This window comes from Syngnathus floridae, chromosome 17 (assembly GCF_059516105.1).
Source record: "Syngnathus floridae isolate MCC-2025c chromosome 17, RoL_Sflo_1.0, whole genome shotgun sequence".
NCBI lineage: Eukaryota > Metazoa > Chordata > Actinopteri > Syngnathiformes > Syngnathidae > Syngnathus > Syngnathus floridae.
In genome coordinates this window covers 8,710,627-8,722,750 of record NC_142429.1, presented here as the reverse complement: position 1 = coordinate 8,722,750, position 12,124 = coordinate 8,710,627, and the positions used below count along the sequence as shown (strand labels likewise).

The 12,124-nt window shown below is 40.8% G+C and overlaps 1 protein-coding gene across 2 annotated transcripts in view; it reads left to right on the top strand.

Moving 5' to 3' along the window:
• prkcbb (protein kinase C, beta b) overlaps positions 1-12,124 on the top strand; it is a 38,679-nt gene that overhangs the window by 3,602 nt on the left and 22,953 nt on the right. For both annotated transcript variants that reach the window (XM_088358622.1, XM_088358621.1), the window contains exons 3-5: positions 6,693-6,775; positions 10,866-10,977; positions 11,065-11,193. In XM_088358622.1, coding sequence (XP_088214748.1) covers positions 6,693-6,775; positions 10,866-10,977; positions 11,065-11,193 — 324 coding nt within the window. The remainder of the gene's footprint in view (positions 1-6,692; positions 6,776-10,865; positions 10,978-11,064; positions 11,194-12,124) is intronic.

Genomic DNA, 12,124 nt, shown 5'->3' with positions numbered 1-12,124 from the left:
CATATTGACAAAAATAGAGCAAGTCCGGCGAGGCAGCTGGTGGGAAATGAGCGAGAGGTCTACTGTACATGCAGCAATGACACTTGAGCCGGAGTTGGTGGATGAGATTGTTTTTTTTTTTTCCCCAGGCAGAGGAGATAATGGACAGCCAAGTGGAGCTGCACTTAAAACAATCCCGTAAATGCATTCTTTGCTTCAGCTATTAGCACCTTTCAGACTTTTTTTTTTATTTTGAAAGTCTGTTCCTACATCTTTCTGACTAAGGGTGTCTTTGAAGCGTAATCGCCCGTCTCCCGTGTTTGCCGTTAACCACGGGAGCTGCCGGCGGGCATGTTGCCAACACCTTCTCTGGATTCTTAAAATATGCCTTCACGAGCCCGTCCGAGTTCAAATGACTAAGTGAACATTTGCAAACAGTCGGTGTCTATCGGTGGCGCCTCTCGCATCTCAGGTGCTTCTGCAGCTCCAACCTGCGTGGGCGCCGGGTCTAAAAACAACCTCCCACGCGGACAAACATGCGCATCGACGAGTTCCCGAAGCAAAGAGCGGAAAGGTTCTCTTTTGTTTTCCATGGTCTCTGTTTGTCCAGATTTCTGATTTTCAACAGCTTTTCTTTAACTAGTCAATGTCCCCCCAGCTTCCTTCCATCCTCCCTTTGGCTCCCCTCTCCATCTCATCCTCCATCTCCCCCTCTTTTCTCACGTGGTGTTGGAAGCTGTGGGCTTTGATGATTTTATAAATAGCTCAAGTGTTCCACTGAGAGCCCCACCAAATGGGATAGATGGATGGATGGATGGAGGCCCGGGTGGATGGATTTATGGAGGAGTGGGGATCGAGTGTGTAGGTGTAAAGAGCGATTGGGAGGAAAACAAGGATCATTCAAAAGCTCGGCAGAAAATATGGATTGGGAAGTTTCACTATGACTGAATTTGTGCTGTCATGCTGAATATTTTTACTAAAATCCAGAAGCTCTTGCATAATTTATTTCCTTTAATTGATGGGTATCAAGAGGATGAAATCAGCATGGAGCAAATCGTATCCATAAATATGCATTTGTACTGTTAGGCCACACACAAAAATAATCCAATATCATTTTCTGAAGTTAGAATTTCATGCCCGTCCTGCTCGAACAGATGGTTTTTTGTTGCCTCAACAAAATTCGATCCCCACCCAGCCCAGCCAGTCACTCTACTGTAACGACCAGTGTTTCCTCCTTGAGCTTCTTCCTCTTTTAAGTTTTAGCAGTGTAGAGCGTTCGTATTTTTCTCGAAGAAAAGACAATTATTAAAGTTTGAGGTTGGTGAGGGTCATGTGACCTTGACCTTTGTTCCTTCAGCGACCTACTATGACCCATTGCATGGTTCCATCTTCCTTAGAGCTTACTTGTCCTTGCTGCTGACATTTGTGGCAATTGTACACCCGTCGCCACGGAGACACCTCAGAGACATGACGGGGTGCTTCAGATGTAGGTCAAGCCTGTTTCGGGTTCTACACAATAGCACACAATTAAAGACTGGACATGTCGCTGATGATTCCTCTTGGGAGTGTCGGGCTGAGAACAAACTGGAGTGAGATCTTTTGTTGCGGGTGCGGTCAGCTGCTTTGCCAAAACTTTTGTTTGCAGTCTCCAAATATCTCACCCAGTTGTGAAGGATTTCCGTCATGTTTTGTCAGTTCAAGTTTGCTGTTTGTTAGTCTTGATGGAGAGCAGCTAACTATGTCACTGTTGCTCCTGAGACGCTTGAACCCTTTCCGAGACAGATGGTAACCTAGCAACAGGGGCAGAGAGCATTCATCCTGGACTACTTTTTTTTTTTTCTTTTTCATCCCTCCCTCTTCGTTTATTTGCCTTTCTGTTTGTTGCCCTGCATGGTGTCCAATACTGGATCAACTTTTATTTATTTATTTATTTTTGCTGGTTTTGATGAGCAACAATATATTTAAGTCGATTTTCAAATGGATCTCTTTCGAATAATCCACCCCTTTTTTTTTTCTTCTCCTTCGGTGACCACCATGAGACGACGCTTTCCACTTCTCACATTTTTCTGTCGTGCAGCGAGCGATACGATCTGCCATTTCTGAGCGTACGCATGTGTTAACACGCAGACAGACAGCATTGGTCCGTTGCCAAGGCTTGAGTGAACTGTTGTAGACGTTTGCCAAGATGCAACACAACTGTATAGAATAGACACACAAACACGAGCTTGTATTTCCTGTTTGCACTATTTATCTGCAAATGTTGACAAAAGCCTTTCAAACCATATCATTGCCATTATTTGTATGGAATATTAACTTTCCAGATTTCTTTTTACTTCCGGCATCACCTTTTATATCATTTCACTCTGGATTAACGAGGGTTTTAGTAAATTAGATTAAACTGTAAAGGGGGATTATCGCACTTGTCGCTTCTAATGAATATTCTTTTCAAACCTCACTTTAAATTTATTTATTTATTATTATTATTTTTATTTTTTTACCACTGTGCTCAAAACAGACGGTCGAGTTTTGCGGGGGAAGTAAAGAGACAAAGTGGCATTTGTGAGGCAAGTGTGAGGGAGGAGGCAAAGTGAGTGGTCCAAACTTGATATACGGTATAAGAGGTAGTATGTGTTTGTGTGTGTTTGGCTGGACGTGTTCAGTAGCTGCTAGCTTTTCGGGTCACGCTGTGGAGGCTGGAGTACGAAACTAAGAGCCCTCCACAGTCACGCAAACAGAAGGAGGGCGGGGAGCAGAACGCCTGAGCTGATGCACACTTAGTTGTGTGTGTGTGTGTGCTAATGAGAGAAAAGAAAATGCACCAATGTGCAAAAGCATTGCAAAATTTTTATTTAAAAATCAGTGGCGCGGTTTGGTCATGTGACATTTCATGTATCTTTTCTGAATCAGTGTTCAGGGACAAAAAAAAAAAGTCTTTCTATTGCTCTTCTGCACCAATGCACAAAAATGATTAATAAAACAAAGTAATCTCATGTCGGCCATTATGATTGGACGGTGTCTGATCTGGATGAATGATTGTTCTCTTTACAGTGCATGGGTAGAAAATCCACTCTCGCTGTAGGACCTAATGACTTTTTTTTTGCACACTGACTTGAATCCAGACTTTGAACAGTACATTAGATTTATCGTGAGCAGAGGTCAATTGCTTCAATTGAATGGAAATTCTCCTTTCAGTGTGCATCAGGACATTGTAGCATATGAAGCATGACTTGTTGGAAGACCAAAAAAAGAGATGGAGGAGCTGAAGTCAATGAAAGTTGCTGAATGGAAGGAATGAATGAGGGGGAAGGTGTTGGCTCGACCATGTAGAACCGTCTTGTGCCAACATTTCTTTCACGTCTTGCACTGAGCTCCACAGGAAGAAAAAAGGCTCTGTATGTAGGTCTTAAAAGTTTTTTCGGATTTTGTAGTCAATGATATTCACTGAACAGGAAAAGTTCTAATCTAATATTGACGGAAAGTGAAGTGCCAATAGTTAAATTATTTTTATTGAATTTATAAAGTTGAAGTTACTAGCATAGCGTATTTTTTTCCCCACTTCAAAAAAGCTTGAAGAATCTCTGATGTCAGATGATGCAATGGAAGGATGAAAAGATCGCTGGATTCAAGTTGAGAGGGGAAGAGGATGGATGATAGGGGTGTTCTGACTCACGTTGACCCTTCTCCCATCTTCACAAGCATTGTGGGTATTTATATTGTGGCGTAGGTTGTTCAACCCCCTTATATAAGCCCGCACACACACACCCGAGCTAACCCAGGGGAGAATAATGTAGTTTGTGTGGACTATTGACTTTTCTACCTCCTGTTTATCACCGTGCTCCTTGTCCGCTTGTATCATTGTCTTCCCACCTTGCTCGCCAGGATCTTCAGCGAGACAGAAAAGTCTGTCTCGTCGCTTTCTGAAAACGCTGCTCAGCTGTAGCCACAGATAAGGGATGGTGGAGGATGTCATGTTTGGGCGCTAGCTACAAGATGAAGGAATCATGTTGGGAGTACTGACAGTGGATAGTGTGGCTCCATGAGCTGGTGTGTTTTGCATTGACTTCTAAATCTGGGCCATCACTGGGCTTCATGTCACCACGTCTCTCTTTCACATGCACACACTGGCAGCTCATTAGTGGAAAATACTGTGCAACATTAGTCGTCTGCCAGCATTTCAGAAAGAGAATAAATAAGATGTGGAAGAAAAAAATACAATCTGCAATTAAAAGCAGAAACATTGGCTGATAAAAGTGTGCGAAAGTTTTTGTTCAGTTTTGGCCAAGCAGTCGCATTGTCACGTCCCGGAGCTCTGTTCTCTCTGAGCACAACAGGACTTTAATATTGATTGACAAACCAGGGATTATGTAATAATATAAAGTGAATATTGATGAGGGCTGTGCAACTCGAGACGCATCACAGAAATATGGCTGAGGGAAAAAAAAACCAACCCAGTTATATCGTGAAGGATTTGTGCATGAGGAGTTTTGAAAGTTCGTGTTCTATTTTCTTCCCTCACCTGAAATGCCCTTTATAAGGTCGAAATTAAAGTTCCCAAATCACTTTGACCTTTCAGTAAAAGACTGGGATCAATATTTTGCCGCCGCCTTGTGAAAAGCTTAATTTATCCTGCTTATTGGAAGCTGTCAGGCAAACACGAAGCAGCTTGCTGGCTGGGAAACAATTTGGAACGCCAACAAGCTAACATTGTTGGAGTGCTGCAGGTACATCACATGGCTGCTTGCCTCTGCAGTGACCTGGTAAAAAAAAAAATAATAATAATAATCTAATTTTCATGATTGTATTTCGCAAAAAAAGTCAAATATTTTTGTTTGTTTTTTTTAATCATGTTTTGAATGCTGAAAATGAGCCCTGATAAACTTACTGAATAAATACCTTGAGTTTGTCAACATATTTTAAAATATTTTTCATGGGATATCCTGAGGAAATGACACATTTATAATCAAATTGAGAATTCATCGTTTGCATTTCAACCCCTATTTGCGTTTAAACTACAGTATGTAAATTTTTTTTTTGACAAACCAAAAAATATATGCGCTCGTCTTTTCTGTTTATATCAAGAGCGTTTGTTTGTTTTGGCCCAAGGGTCATTCCATTGCACATTGTGCATTCTATTTTTTGCAATCCAATCTGTGTTTTGGTAAAGGATTTGGCAGAAGTGCAACTCCAAAAGAGCAGTTGCCTCCAAGCAATATGTGCGTACAGCTCTCCCTATTTCCCTCCCTACCTCCTTGCTTCCTTCCACCCTCGCTTTGTGTATTCAATCTGCGATATGACTGGGATGAGTGGGTGGGCTGATGCGTGTGTTGTATCATATCAGTGAGGGGGAGGTGCGACCAAAGAGGAGGATATTGCGTGGGAGTCAAGTACCATTGAGGTGCACGTGATGGAGCCAGATGAAGAAAAGACTTTGTCTGAATATTCGCTAATCACTCCCTGGATCTCTCAACTGTCCACATTCATTGTTGCATGACCTTGTTGGCTTATTGGGTACAGTCAAAAAAAAAAAAAGTATTCCAAACTGTGCAATTGGGTGTTTTATGAACAGAGGTGGAGAAAATATTCCCAAATTATATATAGATTATTTTTATAAATTAAAAAAATAGCCCTCTAAATAATTACTTGTCTAAGAGTAAGGTCAGAATAGTGAAAAAAAAGTACACAGTAATTGACAAAAATATAAAGCATGAATATGCAAATTCAGATATTTCCCAAAATTTAACTATGCATATAAAATAAAACAAATGAAGCAACTGATCTTAAATGAACTTTCTTTGTTCACACTTGCGAAACAGGCACAATAAGACCCAGACGACGTAGCTGATCTTTTTTTGTACTCTGTTTGGTAAACAAATTGAAGGTGAGGCCAGAGGTGTTGCCTTTCAGTTCTTTCCTCGGTTATTTGCCTCGGAGCAAATGTCACACGTCATTACCATGAGTCAGCGCTCGAGGATCGAGTCGCTCTGAGCTAAAACAAATCTATAGTCCAAGTAATAATAGATCAGAAAAGTAGCAAGTACGGTAATTTGACGTAACTGAGTAAAAGCAATTTATTGGAAACAAAAATACTCAAGTCAAATGTATCCAATAAGTAAATGTATTGCATTAATCTCCCTCTTAGAGTCCGATTTTATTTTTAGCCAACTCTCCTCGTCACACTTGCCAGTAAATCTGACATTGATCAATTTGATGGGGACGACAGGCCTGATGGCAGCAATGCTTTGAGGCTTTCTTGTGTTTCTGCGCCACTAGCTGTTGTCAACCCATCCACACACTCCACTGAATTCATTTTATTTTTCCAAGCAATAAAAAAAACGAAAAGTAATGCAAAAACAAAACACATATATCAAAGCAAGCCATTTCCTTGCATTCGAGCTATGTGTGAGAAGCACTTCTCCGGAGTGTCTGACAATGGCTCAGTGGTGCAGGACTGACAATAAGAGTGTGTGGGTGTTAATAAGACAGAAACCTCAGTACATTTCCCACTGGAAGCCATTTAATAACCTGATGGCAGATTTAACACTTTTTGGCCACATCCAAATCACATTTGTCCAGTCTCCTCAGACCGCTTCCATCACTGCAAGTAGGTCATGGAGAAGACCCTGACCCGAGACTCCCCTCACCTTATTTTAGTGCCAGACAAACAGAATCCCATTTCATGAAACTAAAAAACTCTTTTTTTCTTCCCTCCACAGTGTGCTGTTTCGTGGTGCACAAACGTTGCCATGAGTTTGTCACGTTCTCCTGCCCAGGAGCTGATAAAGGTCCAGCTTCAGATGTGAGTATGACTCACAAACATGTGTGGGAATAAAATAAAATGTCTAGTACTGTACATCAAGAAATGCGGGTATTCTGACCATGCGTGAGAACTCAATTAATTCTAAGTTTCAGTACCAGTATGAGAACTCAGTCACTGATACCGATACTAAGTACCGATACAATGAGTATTTTTAATACATTTTTTTTTTCTATATTTCTATTTTGTCGTTCCCAATAGTAAAACAACCATTATGAAGGCTTCGATACTGATATCGAGAGTACCGATACCCTTGAAATAAGGCTGGTATCGGTACCAGGTATCGGTACTCGCCCATCCCTAAAGAGTAGTTTAGGTCTCAATAGTTTTGAAATCTAATCTAACTTGGAAAGATGTTTTCTGTTTCTAGTAAGACAAATCAAAATTAATCAAACACCTTGTGGATAAACTCCTCTTACGTTTCATTAATAGTTTACGACTTATAATACGGAGCAAAGAGTCAATCCATACTGAGTTGGAAAGATCACAAGTGAAATTAAGTTTCATTAGTTCAGGATGTGGCTCCGTAAAGGTTAGGAGACATCATGAGCGCTGTTCAATTATTCACCGGGGTTTCTTACTTTGTAATGCAGTTCATTGTTCCATCATCAAAATAAATCAAGGCGGCTGGCATAATAGATTTTTAATAACGGCATTCACCTCCTCACTTAGCTCTTACGGCAAGTGCTATTAAGTGTTACTTTGATCATGAACTTGTGTAGAATTTCAAAGAGCTGACAGGTAGGTTATTTCGTTTTTTAAATTGGAGCCTGAACAAACTCCGAGTTGTTTCCAATGTTGGCTTATCGTTCGAGCGCTTTCATCATGTCAACGTCATCCTTTGAAGAACCCAAGGGTCTTTTTAAATTCCACGTCCTCGTCTCCCTCAGGAGGACCCTCCAGTGTGACAAATACACTTAGTCACCCCGAGAGGAAATTTGCCTTATTGTGTTATAGGATGATGGAACAGTCAATCATCTTCAGAGTAGCTGTTTACTCATCCAACATTGTGCTCTCCGTTCTTTGAATAGCTCTCCAACTGTCCTCCACTCTGCAGTCGCCTCTACCTATTCTATTTAAATGCCAGTCCACCCCAGGGGGTGGGGGACGGTGGGCTGCTCGTAATTACCAGGCCTTACCAGCCCCACCGTGTCATTTCCTTTAATGAGTTTGTGGACTTACGACCTCGGTTCCAATGCAAGGGTAATCTAGGCTAGCTTCCTTTTCAACTTGCAAATTAAAATAGAAGAGACAGGTAAACTGCTCCTCTGACTCTGCAAGGAAGAAAGGAAGTTTGCCCTTCAGTTATGCAACAGTGGTGCTAATTTACTAATAGCCACCTTCAAACTGAGTTTCCTCCGACCATGACTTAAAAGCTACTGGGCAAGGATCCAAAGCCACTTTCAAGCTATGACTGAAGCGCAGTGATTGAATGGCACTATGTCAAAGCTAAAAGGTAAACAAAGCATTATTAGGTTTGGTTAAATGCACAGTTTAGCACGAGCTAGCAAGGCGCTAGATTGATTTAGCATTGATTGATCGAGATGGATGAGCACCGGCTCTCAGGGCACATCTCTCAAACCAGCCTAATTTCAACAGGACATAAGTAGGGGGTGTAAAGTATGCTATAATTCTTGATCTTTGTCAGATTCTGACCAACCTATTTCAACAGATATGCTAAGACACTGTAACTGTAAATATTCAAGAAATCAACCCCGATAAGATTGATTTTTCAGTTCTTCCTTCTGCATCGGCAAGGCCAAATGTTTGTCAAGGACAATGCAATTGCTGCAGCTGTTGAGGAAGATTTACTATATGCATCATCACCCACTTTACAGCTCGCCCATTTCCTTTTCCTCCGTCTCACAACGATGTATGTTTAAAAGAAGAAGTCAATTATAGATCTGGGTTAATAGAATGCTTGTCCTTTGGGACAAGTCGAGGGATGAGATGAGGCTCTAATGAAACCTACATTCAAGGTCCTCAGCTTGCTAATGGTACTTGAGGGTGTGTGAGGATGCCAGCAAGCAAAAAAAAAAGATAGCATGATAGCATGTTCCCTTGATACTTTTACAGTTTGACGCTGCAATGGACATATTTTATTAATTGGTCGTCGGTGTTCAATTGATTGTGTTTTAATGTGCACCGTTTTTAACCATCCAGGTGTTATTCGTTCAGTCTCAAGTTTCTCAACTACCGTATTTTCCGGACTATAAGGCGCACCGGACTATAAGGAGCACCATTAATGCATCATGTCAGATTTTTAACCCAAATCAAATCATTCTCCATTTTATCTTTGTTTATTTCAACTTCAGATGCAACAAATTACTTTATAATCACAAAATAATGATCCATAGTCTTTTTAATTCATGATTCATAGTCTTCAGCAGGCCACTTATGATTGATTTCATGACACAATGCTTCGGGCTGTGGGCTTTTGAGAACGTTTTAGGTTTTTAGGTGCACCTTATAGTCCGGAAAATACGGTAGTTTGCAATATGAAGAAAAACGTACTGCTACAGGAAGCTACATTATTGTTTATCCGAAAATTAATAACGTGTGCAAAGCATACTGCGTGGGTGGTACTGTAGCACTCATTAGTGAACAGTGACGGTTGCGTCGAGTGCATATGTTATGAGCTGACTTCATGCTTAGAGTCTCAGCGGCAGCACATATGCAAAGAGTGCAGTTGTCTGCCACTTTGACTCCACTAAAATATTAATAGGCTTCATCTGTGCACGAGAGTACATGACGCGCATCCATCACATGTTGGGATCGTCATGGCGATGGATTGACATCCCACTACTTGTGAGGAAAACGGGGGAAGTGAGATATGAATCCGCAGAGCAAGAAAGTTTTTTGTATTTTAGGCATTTGAAATTTCCAAAATGCATTTACTCTTCTTGGAGGGAGTACTCGGTATTATCAGCCTCATTTTTGACCTGACGTGACCCCGCAGAACTACTTTCGCTCTCTCAGCAAAAGATGAATAGATAGCAGGAATGTTTCATCAAAATTGTAATGGACTCTTTAACTAATGTAAAATGTCATTAGCATGATTGTTAGCATGTTGAAAATGCTGCTAGCCTAGCTAGATGCTAGCCACAGGTATGTTTGCACAGCACATTCATTTCAGATGACAGATGGTTCTGCAGGATGAACTTTGATCTCTTGTCAACATATCACGTTTTTTATCAGCATCATTACACAGCAACTCGTGTTTTCGTCCCCGCTCGTCTCTCGACGCGATCGCGGCAACCTTTTTCCCCTTTATCGAGGAAGAAAAAAACTAGCAAGGAGGTGCAGCCGTCCTTGAGAAGAGATGAGAATCAACACTGACAAAAAAAAATAAAAAAATCTGCACAGTTGCACGTATACACCCACGCAAAGGAAATCGCAGGCAACCACACAATCATCGAGGCTTAACAAGAAGCTCACTTGTGAAGAAACCTTGTGGAGGCTGCGTATAATTCAGGCAGCAGCCATCTCATTTAAACACAATTTTCCTGGACAGGTGTGCAGGAAAGGAAGAAATCAATTCGCATGGTTTTTGTGACCATGACTACAAAAGAATTGGAAAAACACTATTTGGAATATTGCAACCTTTATCATGTGTTGTAAGAAATTATTTGATTTCATGCGTAAACAATTTTGCAACATTTGTTGATTCGAGCGTCAGCCGACAAATAAAACGTTAGCTCATTAGATGCGGGTGCACATGGTTGCAGGTGTCTCTCTCACACACACACATGCACGTACACACACAGCTTGGACGGAAATAGAATCGGTTTCTGCCCCAGTTATGCCTTACAGGTCTTCTTAAAAGGGGAAATGATACTCAAGTTCCCAAGTCGAGTACTTGTCATTTGCATTGCGCGTTTGGATCATTTATTTAATAATAAATCAAAGGTTTTGGTCCCATTTTTATTTGCAAGACCTTTGCTGTTGCCATTTCTTGCATCAACTTCTCCACTTCACTCTATCATTTGAGAAAATCCACACGTCGACTTTGATATTATGTTATTGATTTGGTGCAAGATTGCTAGCTTCTGATATTTCTCTCTGTGTGCAGGATCCGAGGGCGAAGCACAAATTTAAGATCCACACCTACTCCAGTCCGACTTTCTGTGACCATTGCGGCTCTCTGCTCTACGGCCTCATTCACCAGGGCATGAGATGTGACCGTATGTCCTAACACAAATCAATTCTTAAAAGTTTTGTCACCCTTGATGCTTGGTCCTGGCTAATGAAATGGATCTTGTCGGTTACAGACTGTATGATGAACATCCATAAGCGCTGTGTGGCCAATGTGCCGAGTCTGTGCGGTACCGACCATACTGAGAGGAGAGGACGGATTTACATCACTGCTGAGATCAAGACTAATGTGCTCACTGTTACCAGTAAGTCGTGCTCTCAACAAACGCTCTGGCGCCCTCTACTGGTAGATTTACTGCAGTCATAATAAGAAAAAGACTGGTCTGCTTCCTGTGAGGCAGCTCTGCTTACCTGTATTTTATTGTGATTAGCATGGCATGACATTTCTCATTGTGTTTTTTTAAATTTATTTTCAACAGGAAATAATTCAAGTAATATGTATAGTTCGGGTTGAGTAATTTCTATGCATATGTTGAACTGGTACAAAACCGCTAGGTGGCAGCAGAAGTTTATGATATTGTTGCTCTGTCTGAAAGTTCCAGTAGAAACCCATATACAAAATATTGTATGGGTTTTAAAACCGGTTAACTTTTTTTTAAAGGTTTCTTTTATAAATCAGATGCAAGAATTTTTTTTTTTTGCTCTGATTCCAAATCCTCCCTTGTTTTTTTTTCCTCTAGCACATCAGGTTAATAATGATACAATAATATGTATTGTAGTATCTCATTCAATCCCATGACCTATCTATATGACCTTTCAGAGTCCAGTCTTTCAATCCCAGGTACTTATTTATATTTTTTCATGTTTTATTATTGTTTTTAAGAGTTATGGGGAAAAAAAGAAAAAAAATGAGGTGATTAAGTTATGTTCATGAATTAAGGGTTTGGTTAAGCAACATTTTTGTATGTATTACAATGCGAGATAAAATCTGATTACACAAGCTGTTATTGGTCAAACTTATAAGAATGAAAATATATCAACAACATTTTATGCAACAAATGCAGCTTGTTACCAACATTACTTTGCAGTTTGCAGCGTTTTTGGTGCAATATTTCTTTGCATCCACAGGGGTCACTAAGTCCACATCAGCTGCTGCCACCCTCAATGCAGTGTAGTCGAAAGCATAGAACAGCTTAGAAGCGCCTGTAAAAGCACCAGAAATGGCCCGAGCACCTC